This window comes from Lissotriton vulgaris, chromosome 4_1 (genome assembly GCF_964263255.1).
Source record: "Lissotriton vulgaris chromosome 4_1, aLisVul1.2, whole genome shotgun sequence".
NCBI classification, from domain to species: Eukaryota; Metazoa; Chordata; class Amphibia; order Caudata; family Salamandridae; genus Lissotriton; species Lissotriton vulgaris.
The window spans coordinates 225,232,727-225,251,445 of record NC_141691.1 but is presented as its reverse complement, the minus strand read 5'-3'; the positions used below and the strand labels follow the sequence as shown (position 1 = coordinate 225,251,445).

General features: G+C 46.9%; 1 protein-coding gene across 6 annotated transcripts in view; it reads right to left on the bottom strand.

The window, feature by feature from the left end:
• SEPTIN6 (septin 6) overlaps positions 1-18,489 on the bottom strand; it is a 190,386-nt gene extending 171,897 nt beyond the window's left edge. For all 6 annotated transcript variants that reach the window (XM_086918555.1, XM_086918553.1, XM_086918554.1 and 3 more), the window contains exon 1: positions 17,989-18,489. In XM_086918555.1, the coding sequence (XP_086774681.1) occupies positions 17,989-18,018 (30 nt within the window). In that variant the 5' untranslated portion in view covers positions 18,019-18,489. The remainder of the gene's footprint in view (positions 1-17,988) is intronic.
• Positions 18,490-18,719: the final 230 nt, after the last annotated feature.

Genomic DNA, 18,719 nt, shown 5'->3' with positions numbered 1-18,719 from the left:
GCCCACACGGTAGGCTGGCACCCCGCCACCACGGAGGTCTGCTCGAGAAGTTATGAATGAAGTTGGCAAGCACCAGCAGGTTTATGCGTAGATGCGGTGCGTCAGTGGGACTCGCGAGCAGGCCGCAGGAGCCCGCTGTATATAAATATTATTTCTCACCGAGCCGCACAAGGTGGAAAATACGCAGCATGTAAATAAAGAGAAGAGGGCATTTTGTGCGTGCCTAAAAGAACATTCAGAGCTAGCCAATGAGAGGCCACCTAGCCAATGAGGTCACAAAAGGTCACAGAAAGTCTGCAATGCCAAGAAGAGGCCTTCAAAATATGGGATGATGTGTGTGTGTGATCACACCAAAGAGTGTTCTTGAGTGAGCAAAAATCAGTTAAGAAAATCAGACCAGAAGCAAATAATCCAGTTTTCAGGAAGCCAGGTGATTAGTCTGTTCAAGGCAGGAAAGTGGTAAGGCGCTCCAGGGCCTTACAATTAATTTCATGTTAGTGGTTGGGGAAGTCATTGGCACACTTATAAAAGCAAAATTAAATTAAAAAAAAAAAAACTGGGCACGAAGCCTGGATACCGTCTCGGGTCATTAGTGCACTATACAATCAGTATAACAAGTACAAAGAGCTGGGAGTAGGCGCAACTTATTCTTGAAGTAATTAGTAGGAGTAAGTCAAATACTCCTGTATTCTTAGAAGATCCAGAGTGAAGTCACAGCAATACATCGGTAAATTTGGCCCCTACGTTTATCAGACACATATGAAAAACCATATGACCAAACAGGCGTAATATGCACATTTTCCAAATACAGAGAAACCTGGAAAAGGAGGACCAAGACTATCTAGAAGTGTAAAAATGTGGGGAAAAAAACCCATAAAGATAAAAGGCCTTTGCCATGGATGGCCTTCTGGCAAATGCGAAGGCTCGTAAATTGCTGTGCTTGCCATAGGAAGGGCCACTGGAATTTTGAGATTGTGCGGCCACGGGGATTTACACATAAATGTAGATTAGCCGCATCTGCCACATAATCCATCAACTGCCACATAATCTGCAGATTTTAACAAAAACATTGTTTCTAGCTCAAACGATTCAAAGGTTAGTAAAAACACAGCAACAAATGTCGCACCATGGAAGGCCCTTTTCAAAGGCTGACTGATCTTTCTTTAGCTTTTTGCCATATTTGGGTGTTAAACTGGTACTAATGAGGTACAACTAATGCTCAGACAGTATTTGCAAGCTTAAACATTACAAAAGAATGAAGTGAAACTAACAAAATGGGCTGCATAATTAGTGTGTTTTCTTGCAGCATAAATGTACTCTCCCCTGCCGCAAAATTCCAGTGGCCCTGGCCATAGGTATCCAGTGAAGTTTCATCAAATAACCAGAAATGAAGGCGTGTTGAGGAAGGAAAGTAAAGGCAGGCCCAGTACTAGAGAAAAAGAGGGGAATTCAGCTGGAAACCAGCTCTGGCAACTACTACTGAGCAAAAATCCTGGACGACGGGACCAGTAAAACATGCTACACATACCCATGTGCAATTTTCCGACAAGACAAAGTTAGCGGAGTCTGCGCTTTGTGTCCTTTGTGTTCAGCTCCAGCCAGACACAATACAAATGGTTCACTTAATGGGACATCAGCACTCTTTTGTTCAAGTCTCATACTGGCTGGGAGCTAGCTGGGGCCTAACACCTACATGCCAACACCATCCAGGAAATAAAGACACTCACTTTGCCAATTTACATGTTCTTAGGAGATAAACTGATTTGTTCGCAGTTTTCTAAACTTTTCAATCTGGATGAAAGCCATACATGGACTGTAAAAATGTCAGAAGCATCATTCTACATAAGTGCACTAGTAAACATAAACACAGCACTTACAAGAAGCGTCTATTAGGATTCAAAGTAATTCTTTTTTGGCAAAGTAAAAATAATGAGAAAAAAAGAAAGTAACCGCTCTAAAGAACACTACATCACAGTGCATTAAAAGTCTTAAAACCAGCTACCTCTCCTAGACTTTATGCTTATCTTTGACCCTTTACACAAATCTGCTGCCTTTTAGTTCGGTTAATGCTAGAGATATCCTGCACACCAGTTGCAGCCGGTGCAGGTAAGTACGGTGGGGCCAGGATAGGGAAAACAAAGTAAATTAAAACACTTACCTTGAGCTCGCTGCATTGGCGATGCGGCGAGCGCAAGGGAAGTGGTTTTATTTATTTTCCCTATCCTGTCTGTCAACTCTCCGCCCCCCAGCATGCTTACCTGCAACGGCCATGTACATATTTGTAAGACTGTATGCGGCTCCTTCCTACCAGTTCTTAACTCACTAGCTGTACTGCACATCAAATAATTGTACCTTCTGAGCTGAAGGTAAAGAGGGTCTCTGCAACAAAAGTAATAATTCGCTAAGCTTACTACATGCAATTAAAGTATGTGACCTACACCTTACATGATGTGCTTTTCAGGCAACCTCCCCCCCCCCCCATGTTATTTGATGAGGAGTCAAACCTGCGACTAGACTGCACACGGATCTCTACAGTAAATGCATTAACCACCCAAGTTATCTTACTCATGTTATACTCTGAAAATTCCTGGGCACACAAAGATATCTTAAGCCGGTGCCTAAACCCGGCAAGATAGTTTAAAATGTTGTTTGTGACCAATTAGATTAGCCAGAACAGATGTTATATTTCTCCAAGTTCAAATTTCCTAGGGGCAATGTTTGTTTGGAAAAAAAAAAGTAAGAATTACTTTTAGACTCTTTTCCTCGAGACTGGCCCATTTCTACTGCCATCTTTTTAGCCCAAATATATGGAATCCCGGGGTAAGTTTTTCCAGTTCCCAGCACTGGGGCGGGCCGCCCCATTTTGAATAACATTGTTCACTGAGGTATTGGGCAGTCAATCCAGGGGAAAGAAAAGGACTGTCAGGGTTATTCTGAAACGTAGACGTGAAGCAGAAGAGATGCATTCGGTAAATGAAGCCTACAAAGGCGACCCTTTTGACAAGGCCCTTACAATTCAAGTTAAAATGTACTGGTCAAGAACAGACTTTTTTTTCCCAGTTTCTACTGGATGCTGCCGTGCGAAGCTGAGGCAGCACCGAACCTACTATGTTAAAAGACACTCCAAACAGAATGTAGCAAGGGGCGAGGTCTGGTTGAAACTGCCGAGCACAACACCTAGCCACCTGGGTTCTTATCCTACCTTCAGCGCCTCACCCAAAACCTTGTGATTGTAGGAAAACCATGTGCCCTTGAGCCTGAAATGGTAATACGAAATATTGTAAATAAAATGTACAAACATTTTTTTAAAACACTTTCTATGCAGTGTGCTGCCCAGGGTAGGCCCATTTACATGTATCCAGCCCCTCTATGGCACATCCTGGGTTCTGAATTCTGGTCCCCGTCCTACCAGATTATTTATACTGTTCCAAATGCAGTACCTCGTATTTGAGATACTTCTGTTACATTAAAACAAGTATTTGTAATGCGTCTCGTATTACTGATAGTTTGAGGTATTGGCGTTGCAAATAATAATGTAATGCCAATACCTCAAACTTTCAGTAATGCCAGACCTAATGCATTGCAAATGCTTGGCAGTAAACCAGGAAGCAACATTGCAGTACCACAAGCTACTTCTAGAGGTCTGTAGTGAGCAAGACACCAGAACTGCATGTCTGGGTGCAATACCACAAGCTGGTCCTAGAGGTCCCCAGTGAGTAGTTTTGAGAAGTTGCTGCTGCTACATTAAAAAGTAGCATTAGTAGAATCATGTAATTCGTAACTTCACTTCAAGGCTTTGATAAGTGGGCCAGGAGTTTCAGGTGGTAGCTAGACCGGTTTTGTTTAAATAATTTCACCACCCCCTTTGGGATGCATGTCCATATTCACCTGAGGAAAGACTAACGGAGATGTCGATAACACGTAGGTAAAGCTTCAAACATTTTTAATGAAACCTATATCATTGAAAAGAAGCATCCGTGATTTTCCTGGGCTGCTTTAAAAGTGAAAGCATGCATGGCGCGAAGGAAAGTATGTTGTGCCCGCAGCAGCAAAAAGGCATTACATAAAATAGTGCTTCTAGACTAAAGAAGATGTACCATGTAGCAACAGAAGTAAAAGGGCCAGTCTCTTGCGAGGTTACAAATGAAGACAAGGCGGTACAAAGGAGGGACTAACAAACCTATTTACGAATCAGAAGCCAGCATTTACGAAAGACAATGGCACGCGACAAACATGGGCGGAGTGGGCACGGCTTCCAGGGCAAACTCCAATACAGCCTGCCTACCAGAGCGAGCAGTACATGCGCGCTGGCTCTAGGCTCGACCTAAAAAGTGGGCGCAATTCACAAAAGAAATCTGAAATCTTCACTCGAAGGAGCAGTATTGCTCACTGCTTCAGAGTTATTACGTTCACCAAGTCACAGTAGCACATCTAGAAACCTGTACTACTGAGAGCGAGTCATGCAAATTCATTTTTGCGGCACTGTACAACTTTGCACTGTGGAAACTGCCAATATTGAAATGCTATTTTTTTTCCTTCTTTGGCGATAACACTTTACCCCTTGAAAAAACCACCTTCCCTACAGCCCACAAAGTCTGAGAGGTTTACGTCCCCCTTCCCACCCTGGAAGGGTTGTAGATTGAGCTCTTTGCTGGAGTAAACCTCGGCCCGTGTGCAGGATGAAGTGGGGTGTGGGTTCAGGAGTCTTTTTAAGTATTCACCAACTTTTAAGACAAGCCTCCTTCTACTCAACACTCTTTGCACAATTATGCAATAGTAAATTCTTTGCAAAGTTGTGGCATACAATTACACAGTAGTAACACCATTTACACCTACACGGTCCCCTTGCGTGGGTTGCGGTCATGATTACATGAAGCCATTAAAAAAAAATACAAAACGTAGGTTTAAGTTGGTAAATATCTTATTAAAAGCAGGCCAATTATATGTACTATGTTCTGCTGTTTTACTTTAAAATTATTTCGCCCATGCAACAAATAAATCGGCATGTGCCCGTTTAAGCATAATATTCAATTCAACCCCTTAGAAACCAGTGCCTACAAACAGATCCTGCCATCAATGAAAATGCCCCACCCTACTACAAACGGAACGAAATCATGCAACAACAAAAAGAAACACCACCACCCCCCACACCGCAGGTTTCCTCTCGGTTCACGCCTGGTTCCAGAAGACTTTGCCCGAGGCAGACCAAAGGCACATTTGAACAAAAATCCAACTGCTTATTACAGGGGACGATGGCGTCTTACTGGATACAAGTCATTCAGAAATTACCAGTGCTAGGGTCAGCCGGGGTCACCGTCGGGGTGGAGGTGGGGTAGAAGCAGGGGGACATATACAAAACCTGGTGGATGGAATGCCTACATTAGTCTCAGCCACTGGTATTTAGTCGGGCTGCAGCCCAGTACATTGCTATTTTGCTCACCATGCAACCTTCGTTTGGGCCCAGCCATATGTAAATCATCCTTGACCCTGCTCCAATAGGATCAGTCCAGCCCAAATTGCCAAGTCAGGTCCTTCCTGGACCAGAACACAAAGCAACCAAGTTACACCTGGCTGATGAGCCCAAAATAGGGCGACCCCGGTCCTGTGCTGCTTGTGCCCGGGATCAGGGAGGACTGTTCCCATTGGAAAAGGGTCAAGACTGATTTTAGCACATTGCTGCGTCCAAACTGAGGTGTACCTGTCCCCTCACCCGACTCCTACCCAGCATCCCTTGGTGGATGCTCGAGGGCCCCCATGAGCACTGGTCCCCCTAACTCAACTGCAGACCAGCATCCCTTGACGGATACCCGAGGACCTTCATGAGTACTGTCTCAGCTCACCAAACTCCTGACTGGCATCCTTTAGAGGATGCCCGAGTACCTTTGTGAGTACTGGCCTGCCTCCCTCCCTTAACGCCTGACCAGCATTCCGGGACAGATGCCCAAGGGTCCCCAGAAGCACCATCTCCCCTCACCCAACTCCTGATCAGCATCTCTGGGCTGAAACAGGAGGGCCCTCATGAGCATTGGTCCCTGCACCGAACTCCTGACCAGAATCCTTGAGTGGGTGGACTGGTCCAAAGACCCCCATATGTGCCCTTTCAGAGGATCACAGTTCATTTTATTCTTGAATCTGTAAGACAACTCTCTAGACAGTAACTCCTCGCGCTGGCCTTTGAACTGGAGACTCCGTGTAGTAGCTGCAGCTTCAGACTGCAGGAGACCTCTAGTTACTGGTCCATAAAAGCACATCCCTCTCTCCATGCTGTTAGGTGTTCTAGTCACATGATTGACTAGTACGGAAGATAGCACACCCCTGCACCTTTGGCACTTTATCTGACATGTGTTTACAATCAATGTGTTTTAAAATGTTTTATTACTGTATATGTACTTTTATGGTTTGTACAGAAACCGAAATAAAGTCTTTACTACTATTTACTAGTAATTTTTAGGTCTCGCGACCTATCAATGCGCGCAAGCGCATTGAGCGGAGCGAGAATTCATGTCCTCAAAACGCTCGTGAAACCAAGGGTTTAGTTCGTGCGGTTTTCATCAAGTTCACGTGAATCACGTGACCAAACAAGCACGCGCATTCACGGCCGCACAGCACATCAAAGGGCTTCGCCCAGCGTGCGCTCTGCGGCTTCTCCTCCCCTAATTAATCATGGCTGGCCGGCCGGCCGTACTTTCAGTTTCCCGGCCGCTCTGCATTATCAGGTACGTGTTGCTTGTTCTGAGATTACTTTTAGTTTCTACCATGCTCGCTGGTTTAGTGTCTTTTTTTGTCTTTTTAAAAGATCATTGGCAGTTTTCCCATTCGGATTAGCTCTGCTGTGTGGGCTTTTGAAGGGTTGCGATTGAATTTGCTTGTTCATTCCCTTTCTCCATTCCCGTAGCTGGCTTTGCGGTAACCTGCCCGACTGTGGGTTCTTCCTTTTACAGCGAGCAGAATGATATATTTTATTTAATGTTTTTGGCGCTCTGCATTATCAGGTACGTGTTGCTTGTTCTGAGATTACTTTTAGTTTCTACCATGCTCGCAAAGTCCTACATAATTTCAGAAAACATACATAAAATAAGAGCCCCTTAAAAAAAGTCAATCGTCAAACTCACAGGCATTCCGCCTGCCACACTTCTCCTCCCTCGCATTCCCGCCCCCCACCAGGCTCTCCCGCCCCCATCCGGGTTCCCTCCGGCCTCTCTCCAAGCGCATCGCGCTTTCGCAACCAGATTACAACAAAGTCCTACATAATTTCAGAAAACATACATAAAATAAGAGCCCCTTAAAAAAAGTCAATCGTCAAACTCAAGTTTAGTACAGTTAGTGTAAAGCTAAAACGGCATCATTATGTGAATTATATACAGATAAAAGTCTTATAAGAATAACTTGGGTTTACGCTTACATACATGTGGCACCAAACCAGTATAAAGAAAGGCTGCTCTGTATGGATTACAGATCGATTAAAAATTAGAAGAAATAATATGGAGCGTGCCGTTCCGATATTACAGAACTATCTATATATTTTATCACTGTATTACACCTACAACTAGACCAAAAAAAGTCTGGTCGTGTTGTTTTCTTTTGCGAACTAAACGTGCACATACAAACGAGTCAACAAATACAAATATTTGGAAAATATTGTTTCGCGGTTCACAAAATTGCAGTATCAAAATGTATAGCAGGTTCGAGCGCAACGTCTTCCTTTATTAAATTCAAGGCCGTTGCCAGATAACTAAAATCTAAATGATACATCATTTGTCACAATCAACTTCTTACTCCCGAACCAAAATAGCAATATAATTTGAGTTCAGGTTTACACGAGTTAACAAATTAAAAGTCCGACAAGGTGCGTTTTAAGCGATGTACAAGCATGTACAGTTTGCGGTAAACTGTTCCACTTCAAATTCTGATCCAAAATAAAAGAGTCATCAAATGCAAAAATAAAATCGCAAAGGACAACGAAAAGGATCCTGAAATTTACAGTTTGATCCCTTTGTTTACTAGGTTCAGCAACAGCTGTTAAGGGGCATGATTTCAGACAGGACAAGCAATCCTAGCATCTAATGAGGGTTAAAAAAAAGAAAAAAAACCCGATTTCAAGCGTCCTCGTAAAAGCAGCGAGCCGTGTCTGCGACTAGCGATGATAAACACGCCGCTTTGTGTCCTGGTGCTGCCCCCTGAAGTTTGTGTGAATGTCTATTGATCGGAGCCTGCGCTGTGGCTGCCGTCTGGGGCCGGAGCCGGATTCCCACACTGAGGGCACATTCCTCAGGGCTGCAAGGACAGTCTGGGCAGGCAGACAGCGGGGAGGGCGGCTTAAACCCGGACACCTGTGTCCAGAGGGATCCCCACAGACAAGGGCGGGGGGCTCCCATCCTCCATACAGCAGTCTGAGCCCTTGCAGTTAAACCGACGCGGAGACCTCTCCCACACTGTAGGCCAGTGTCCCCAGTGCAGAGCAAAAGGACACCCAATTCTCAAAAAGAAACAAGTGACAGCTTCTACCCACTACCCTTACCCACCCCAGCTAAGAAATTACCATGCTCCCGCCACGGACTCAATCCATCTCATTATAAGTACATCAAAAAATAAGCCTAGCAATCGCTATCCCGTCCCCCAAAACAACCGTAGCATGGCAACCTCGGTCTAACGAACCCCCGACCCCCACAACAGACTGGAAGCCAGTGGGGAAAAGGTTATTAAAGGGCTCTTGGTAGAACAAATAATGCCACAGCCTCCCAAACAGACATCGCACCAAAATACGGCCAGCCTCCCTCACCAGCGCAAACTACTCCGGACACAGTGACCCACAACCAGAGGTGCGACTCTCGATCCACCACACACTCCCCTATAGTTGGAAACACCCTCCCATGCCCTAAAGATGCGACACAGAAGCTTCCCAGAGTGAGAATCGGTAGGGGGTAGTGGGGCAGGAGGCTCCGGTCAAGTGCAAGTAGAAATCAAGCGACTGCGAAAAGGCGGCGGGGAGGGGTGGTATGCAACCCATCTTCCTCAATGGATCGATAGGGAGCTCTATATCTAAACAAGCACTGGCGTTGCCAATAGGTCTCGCAGTAGGAATGTTGGAGCTATTACAATTGCAAATAACAATGCCTTTTATTTTTGTTTTCATTTTAAAAACATAAAGGGCTTTGTCATTTACAAAACCAATAGCTCCAACGTTCCTACTGCGAGACCTATTGGCAACGCCAGTGCTTGTTTATATTAGTGGGGCACCTTTCTTCTATCCAGCTCGTGAAAGCCTCATCACTAGTTTATGTCAATGACAGTGAACACTTGGAGTTTGCACACTGATACCAATGTATACATAGAGCTGGGCAGATTTACCACAGGCTTCGCCTCAAGTACTGACTTTCTTGGTTTAAAATCATCTAAAACCATCATACATAAAGAGGCACAGGCAAAGTCAATAGATCTGTCTTGCACTTTGAGTTCAGATTAAAATATTTTCAAAAAGCCCACTGTAGTGGACACAAAAACAAAGTATAATTATGTGAGAAAAAAAACGGTCAAGATGGAGTGTACTTTTGAAATGTAAAAATAGTCCATCATGCATTGCAATGCAGCACTTCACAGGAGGTGGGCTGAAACCAACCAGCCAAAAGCATGAGGTGAGCGGGTAATGCTACTCTGAGGTGAGCAAAAGGCCTTTAAGTGCCTATGTAAAAAAATTGGTAACAATAGGCCTCTAGAGAGCTGCACTGTCATACCAGACCTACGAGTAACCACAGCGTTACATTATCTATTTCTAAATACAGGAAAACGATTTTTGTAAACCATATAAGATGTAGATCCCAATACACAATTCCTAAATTGTTCCTAATTTCACTATGTAGGTCTTCCAATGATAATAAAATATATTCCTATATCTATTAATACATTACAGTAAAATAATAAGTTAATGGGAAGAGGTTTTAAGGCACAGTCTACATTTTATTGACAAGTTTTGGACATTACTCTTTTTTGCAGCGACATTACTTGACTGATTCCAAATAACCTGTGAAACAATATGGCTGTCCTACTAGTAGCTATAATAGAATACCTTTTTCCTCAACAAATATATACGATTGTAGAACCATTCACTAGTAATCAATTTAACTGCGTTTTTTTGGGTTGAGCCATACTCAATCACGGCTTAGTCCATATAGCCAGAACTAGTCAAAACTGTGTTCGGAAATAATTAAGGTGATAAACATAATTGGCGCATCTTGTCCTGTCAGCTTAATATGCTAATGTATTTCCAAGGTACAGACACATGGAAAAGACCCAGTGACACTTCACCAGGAACAAAGGTGTCTTCAGAGCTCAGCAAGAGTTACACGGACTGGTCCAACATGGTGGCACAGAACACTGGGAGCAACACACATTCCAAGAGCAGCGTCATGGCCGCCACTGACAGAGACAAAGGACACTCAACAACAGGAGGCAGACCAGACCACCAGTCACATCTTTACACTATACAATACCTTAATCATTGGCTTTGCAAATCTGTCTTTACAGTATGCTAAACATACTGTAAAGACAGAAGTGTTGAATGCCAAGCTCCAGCATTCGAGAGGGGTGGAGAGTGTAGAAGGATCCTATGCCCACCGCTTATTTTTAGGAAATGTACATAGTACCAGAAATGTAGCCAGATGGCAGCTTTGGAGCACTTTCACTTGGCACACATGGAGTAGAAGACACAAATGGCCAGAGTAGGGGGGAGGATAAAAGCAATATTTGTAACAAGGAGAGGGAAGCATGCTACACAGTTAAGGAGGCACAGATGGTCTACGCTATTTTTATGCGTTTGTTCTGTGGCGTTTATCTGTGTTTTATTCTTGACGTGTCTCACAGTCATACATCCTTATTAACATTCGGGGGTGTGGGTTATGTTCAAGAGAGCGAAGTTTGGAGCAGCGTGTAAGGGCTCTGATGTAGAAGCGGTGCTCACGGCTCAGGGTGCCTCATTGTGCGATAACAATGAGAACAGGAAGTTGAAAAGCACAAGACATAGGCGTGGAGACTGCGGCTCGGTTTCTCATACAGGAAAGTCAAAAATGTCACAAGTGGCCCCTGGAACATTCCTGCAGTGAAGCTTGTGTCGCGAATGCAACAACATACACACTTCATGACGACCAAACCCTGCCTTCAATGACGGTTCACAGCACAAATGGACATCCACTTGGTTCTGGGGGTTTGTTGGTCATAGGAACAAAATGTTTCTGCGCCGACATATTTTAAAACACGCCCTTGTAAAGCAACTGGGCTACAGTGAAACACATGGGACTGAGCCAGTAAGAGATAAGAGTGCGCTATAGTTGTAAAGTAGTCCCTCGTGAAGTTCACTGCAAGCAATCACAGAAAGGCAGAAGGATACACTCAATAGCCAATAGCATTAGGCGAGAGCTGAATACTCCACCTGGATTAAACAAGAGATAATTGATAAAGTCTCAAGCCAATGGCTCAAAGAAACTAGTCAATGGTTGAAAGGGGTGGGCGCAAACCCACTATGTGTATATTGTTAAAAATAGGCCTGTTTACCATGTGCACTGTTAGATCCTAGACTTAAAACAGCTCACTCTAAAATACCCAAACCCACCACAGGGCCAGAATTCACGATGTCGTTTTCCTCAAAGAGATGGAGTTTTTCTGATTTAGTCAGACTTTACAAACACTAGGATCACCAGTCCAGTCCGGTCGCAATAGGGTGTTTTACATGCACACATAACCCTGCCCCCCTCGTTGGCCTCAACACGCCTGTGTCCTGCACATGAGCTGCTGGCTTGGTTTAGGCACAATGACAGCCAGAATATGGACGGTGCTGAAGACATCACAGCGGTGACAGCACAGCGTCCACCACCGACTCAGCCCGCACATCAATGGCTCTCTGAACGAAGACAATGCCACACAACCAACCTGCTGACTCTTTCATGGAGTGAATATGGATGGACCGGTCACTTATTTACTGAGGAGCCGTCAACTGGCATGTAGAGAGGAAAGGCCAAAAGGCATGAGAAGGGGCCCAGGTGCGTGGAGATGCAGCGTTCCCAAGAGCACACCCAGGAAATCGCTCTGGCTAGAACAGGAGCACCATGCCTTGGTAATCCAAAGCTCAGGTTCGACTAAGATCATACCAGGGACTAGCTCAACCCAATAAGTCACCTAGGCTAGAGTGGTGCCAGCGCATGGCTCTATCTTGGGCATGACTTGCACCAGAGAGGAGCCAGGACTCTTCTACAGGTAGGTCAGTACCTGGGCTGTCAAGGCGAAGGAAGCACCAGGGAACAATTTATGTTTGAACATAGTTGAGGCTACAGCAGTCCCAGGATATAACAGAGTACTGCAGTATCAGGGAAGAATGTAGACTAGGGCAGTCCAAGGTTTCAGGGGTGCACAAATATCTGAGCACTCCAACCCGAGCAAGACCCAGGTGAGTTTACAGCCAGAGTCTTAACACAAATATCACCTCCAAAGGAACACCAGAGCTGCACCGGCCACGAGCTGGAATGAGGGATAAGAGCCATTAGAAGTCAACGCAAGACTAGATCAGTAGACAAACATTTAAAATGATAGGTAGGAGTAATACACTACTAGATCACCTGGCCCGCTTTGGGGTCTGTTTTACTCACCAAGAGGTACTGTTGCCAGCCTCCTTCCCAGTGTGTGCTCGCACCTGTGTAAGGCAGGGCGGCCGCCTGGTGGCCAATGAGACAGAACCCCTCAGGCTCTCCCGAGGGCCCCCCATCCATTTACTGCCTACAGCAGTCATAGTGTAGTCCTCTCACCAACATGGCTACCCAAGTAGCCTTTAATCAAGGTCAGCAATTGGACTAGTTTCTATTTACCGTTCCACCAGACGGGCCACTCCATGGAGAATTCTAGAGCCTGTGTGAAAATTGAACTATTTGCTTCTCCATTCAGGGCTGACTGGTGGCCACAGCGGTAAAACTCTGATCAAAGCACAGTCTGACTCCAGGGGCTGGGGGAGGTGCTCCCCAGGGAACAAGAGGGCTCCTTACCTCCTTACCCCAGGATCTAGGAGCAGACAACCGATGTAAGACCATTGCAAGATGACTGTGTCCAGTGGCAGGTTTGCCAGCAGGAGATGACTAAGAGGAAATGGATACAGTGAAAGCCGTAGAAGCGGCAGGTACATCATCATCAGACTTATATAGCCCTAACTAATCAGGATGGGACATCCGCGCACGTGCCCAAGGCCAATCCGACTCAGAATGTTCTACCAGGAAGTGGTCCCCGTTTTCTTAAAGAAACAGGCGCAGAGTTTCAGTTTGACAAGAAGAGTAGAAACGAGGCGCCACCGGCTGGATTCTTTCATCCGTGGCACACGAATGAGGAGCTTGTTTGCGGGGCCCACGGTTCCATTTGCAGCACACAGTCTTAATCCATGATGGGATACAATGTGGCACTGCCGGGTACAAATAACTCTGTAAATCAAGGCCCTAAAACTGATTCAAGTGAAGTGTTTTCAGTGGGGGTGAGATGCATTCTTGTCTCTCTTGGAGAGGCGGGCCAGAGCTGCGACAGCCCCAACACGGATGGATCAAAGGTCTTCCTTTTGGTGTGCTTCCCAACAAATGAGATTTAAAGTAATCTAATTTACCATTCAGGTGTTGCTTTTCCGACAGCAATGCTATCGGGGTTTGCCGCAAAAGGATGCATGTGGCAGGGAGGTCTGCGGTGCTGATGTGTCGCTGAAAAGACAGTCGAAAAGCTGTTCGTCCCCAGAGTAAAGTCCGAAGTCATGGCCAGCGCCTTCGTGGTCTTGGATAATTTAAGGTTTGTGGCCCTACTTGGAGATTCTTGAATTTACTCTCGATTGTCTGGTTTAATATACCATAAAAGGCAGCTCTGGTTTGTCTACAACTGAACTCTGATAGTTAGTATTCACCCATGGTCGACAGATGCTAAACAGCTGGCCAGTGAAACCCAGGTCTGTTGCCTGTAAGCTGGAATCCAATCACAGGGCTCCACCTACGAACACTGCCAGGGCTCAGCTGTGTGTGCTTCCTCCGTGGAGGTGGATTCCATCAGAGGGTGGGATAAGAGCCTTCGAGGCAGAGCGCAACACAAGGTATTAACTCTGCAAGACATTTTTCCGCCTGTGCACCAAGCCTGTTATTTGCTCTAAATGACAGCAGTCTAGGGTTAATTACTGAACTCTTAGGTGACGCCAGTTTGAACTGGGGAAACCCTGAAGGCAGTGCCGGACTAAACCCTGTGGAGACCCCAAGGCAGTCGAAATTTCAGCCCCACTCGCAAATTATCTCCCAATATGTTTTAATTTTACCAACCAACAATTTTAATAAACCAATTTTATTACACATAACAAAACATTAAAAATTATTAAAACCATGTTTTAATTTTAAATAAACCAACAAAACTTTCAATATTCACTTTCCGCAATTTGTTTGGGGTGAAATCATTTAGAATAGCTTGGAAGTCTACCCTATGCAAGATGTCGTATTGAGTGCCTAGAGGCAACTTGAGTTCAGTGACTTGTTTCATTAAAGATAGATTTCAATATCAAATCAATGTTATTTTGATGCATTGTTGAGGGCCCCTGAAAGGAGTGGGGCCCATAGGCGGGTGCCCAATTTACCTATTTGGTAATCCGGAACTGCCTGATGAAGGCAGCTATCCTCCAGCGTTTCATGACACCATCCCAGAGGAATACCCTCAGCCCTACAGCAAACAAGTAGTAAAAGGGAGGTTGGGAGGCATGAAGAACTGCACCACAATTTGAAACTTTTTGAACCGTTGTACAAGAAGTGGGCTGCCTGGGAGGTGGGACTCGGGTTCTATTTTTTAGCAAATTGTGAAACCAGACAAAATAAGATTTACACACAGGTAGACGTCTAGTTTCATGCGAGGTTACAGGATGTGGGTAATGCTACCGCAGAGGAGGCTTCCATCATGGTACATGCTCATGTGGTGCACTTTTTCTTTATTTGTAGCAGAAGAGACAGCAATAAGTGGTACTTGTGGAAGCTGTGATCTCACGTAAAAGAAGGATTTAGCTAAATTCCATCTAAGCATAAAAATTGTAAATTGATACTTGTATAGCGCACTACTCACCCGCAAGGGTCTCAAAGCGCTTGTACGAATACCGCTGTGGAACCCATCCTGGCTTTCCCTGTTAGGCGTCCACTCCTGGGAACCCCCAAGGTGGAGGCCAGGCATCCTTAGCGTTGTGGGGGCCGTTGTGGAGATTAAGCAAGCTATTGCCCAGAGTTGCAGAGTGGGACTCCATGATTGGAATAGGCACCGAGGCGAGAATTATCAGGTCTGTAGAATTTTGAGCACAAGACCCGCCGAGGCGGGGAATTGAATCCCGGGCTAGACCTCTGCATCAGGGTCTGCCGCTCTAATCATTGAGCCACACTTCTCCACTGAAGGGCAGTTCCAATTAAAAGCCACAGAGCACTGGTTAAACCCAGTCTGGATGAGCTTTTACAGAGAGGTGGCCAGGCTTGAAGCACGTGGGCCAGACCAACCTCCACTGGAATGGGGGTAGATCTCTAATGCACCCAGCCTCAATCTCAGAAATCGCTTTTCTAATTTATGTAGAAAGAAGAGGCCCAGGATTTGGTACCGCCATCTATTCAAGCTGATGGGGAGATGTGGCACATTACTAAGTAGCCATGTTTTGAATGTCTCAGTACCTGTGGTCCATGGTGCAGCCAGGCAGATGGACCCTACATAGCTGGAGCATCCACAGAACACTAGAGGTGCCCAAGCACAGACCACAGCTGGGAGGACACAGTGCACCTCTATTATGAGATAAGATGAACAACCATCATCAGACTCAAAGATGGAGTCAGAATAGAGACCAGATCCCATGAAGGGAACAAGCGTGCGATTGCACTGATATCAGTCCAAGACAGAAGTCTTCAAACTGAGAGGGGGGGGGGGGGGGTTCTAGGGGAGGCCTGCATTGATTTTGAGGAGGAGGGAGTTGGCAAGCACTGTTCAAGAGTAGTATCATGCTGAAAACAGGGTTGTGTTTTTAGTGAAAAACTGAGTGGCAGTGAAACACTCTGGAATAGATGATCTGGATCAGATTTTGTTGCTCATTTCCTGGATGAAGTAGGCATCAAGAGGGTGGGGAAGGGGGAAACGTGTAAATAACTCACAATCCCTCCCACATAGATCGATTGAATGATACTTTTACACTTTAGGGAGGACAGTCTGTCCACAATATTTAGCTAATCATGTATTTGAATGCCTTTTCCAAGGGATGACTTATAACCTCAACATTTAAATTATTAAATATGTTTAGAGCAGCCATATGCATAGAATAACTGAAGAAAACGCTTCTCATTTTGGGCGTGGGAGGGAATTATTTTAAAACACCTCGGGTGGCTTTAAAAAGTTTGAAGACCACTGGTCCAGGAAGCTCTCTATCGGGGGGTCAGGAAGATCTGAGCACATTTAATGCAGACGGTATTCGTTCTCGACATCTGCTCGAAGGAGGCGTGTCTGCGATACAGGGTGACCCAGCAGATGCATAGTATATACAACGTAAAACCAAGCCCAACGGCACAAGTTCTGTGAAACAGGTAAGTAAATTGCTTCTGTTCACCAGTGGATGGAGGGGCAATAGGATAAACTAGTCCTGAGGCACCACCCAGAGTCACCAGTTTCAGGTCACAGACAGACCCAAATCAAGACGAGTGTACAGCCACACGGAGCAGCGCCAAAGCCAAGACCCAAAACAGTACCCGCTCAGAGCCAGTACCAGGGCAAACCCAGGGCTATATTGCATCCATGCACTGGGACAGCACCATAGCAGAGTCAGACCAAGACCAGCAGCATGACACTGCTAGATTGCACTGAGTAGCATAGCAGGGCACTGCCACGCGCCCTGGCATACGAGGGGCATCACTGAAAGCAGAGCAGCATTAACAAAGAATTGTACCAGGGCACCGGCACACACAAACACCCAGGCAACATAATAACACCACTAGCAGAGTGGCACAAATACAGAATAGTGCTAGGCACCGCCAGATACAGCAAAAAACATACAAGCCACCTTAAGACTACAGCACCAGGACACCACCAGACCCTGCGGTTTGCCAGATCCAGGTCAATAAATTGGCACCACCAGAAACAGTGCAGCATAAACACAGTAGCGCCAGGTCACACACAGGCCGAGCAGCGGGCTAACCCTGCAGTAACTGCAGGGCAGAGACAGACCAGAAGCACCAGCAAGGCACGGCCAGGGTAGCCCCGGGGTACAGCCACAGCAAGGTAGTGCCAGGCTTTACCCCAGAGCGGTACGATGACGCTGGAAGACTTGGCAGAAAGGCAACAGAATACCAGCACCGAGCAACGCGTGACCCAAAACTCCACCAGGGCACGGCTTCCCCAGGCCATGGCAGAGTTCTACCGGGCATGGACAGGTGCAGGCTGCACTGGCATACTACCTACCGCGTGTCCCAGACCTGTACCCAGGCAGGGCCAGAACAGGGATAGGGCAAAGGAGAAAAGTAAAGTAGAACGGTAGAAGACAGTAGTGCAAATGTAAAGCAAACCCAAGACCAGGGAAAACCTCTCGTAATAGCGGGCAAGGCATGACCCAGCGCCAGGGCACGGCCAGGGCACAGCCAGATCCACCAATAAACAGAGCGAGGGAAGGGCAGATGCCACAGACAGCGGGGAGCGGGTAAAGGCTGGGGCGCCTGGGCAGCAGCGCCGCGACCACCAGCAGCCCGGGGCCGTGTGCGCGGCCGGTGCCCGCCCACAGTGCATCCCCCAGAGTAGGCTCGCGTAGGGTGTGGGGGTCGAATACTACTGCTCCCCTGCATCCCCGCCAGCCGTGCTCCCTCCAGCGCCCCGAAGCACGCCCAGCGCCATGCATGGCACCTGCATCCATGCCCCCTTCCAGCCTCGCCCTTCACCCGTCCGTACAGCCCCTGAAGTCCGCCCTGCACCCTCCAGGACCGACCCCCATGCCCGGCTCACCATCTGCCGCGCGATCTCGGTGGCCGCCATGGTGTCCGGCTCTGAGCAGCACAGGAAGCGCCTCTGAGGCCAGAAGCAGCAGCCACAAAGAGAAACTGTTCCAGGGTGGGCGAAACCAAGCCAGGCGCGGGGAGGGGCCGCGCAGGGGGCGGGCTGCGTGCGGCGGGGAGCAGGCTCACGGGCCTGGGGGCACAGCTGGTCTGCGAGCACGACACCCCCCGGCCGGCAGCATGGGCCCGCCTGCCCTGTGTGTGTGCGGCTGTCCCTGGCACCATGTCCGAGCAGGGGAGCGGACACCCCTCCCGGTAATGAAATATCCCAGGGCTACATTTATCAGACATGTATCTTTAATGGGGGATGTGGCGAGAGTGCAAGATGCGGTTACATGGCGAGAGTCAGGGAAGGTGGTGTCCTGGCTGCAGGTCAATGGCGGGATGAGAGCCTTCCTCTGCTTAGCGCCTTAAAGGCACAGGCGCAGCGTGTCCCCATCACCACCACACCGGCTGGCACACCCGGCCTCCATTACTACACATACACTGGCACAGCGTGGCACACCCTTTCACCCATCACTACACAAGCAGTGGACGTTCCGAGTGTGCAGGGCACTTCTGTCCAGTCTAGCCTTCTGGTTAAGATAATGTAGGAAATCCCAGCATACTTCGAGTTGTTGCCGTTGCACAGGAAAACATAATTAGTTCAATAAAATGCCTACCATGCCTTCCATCAACTTG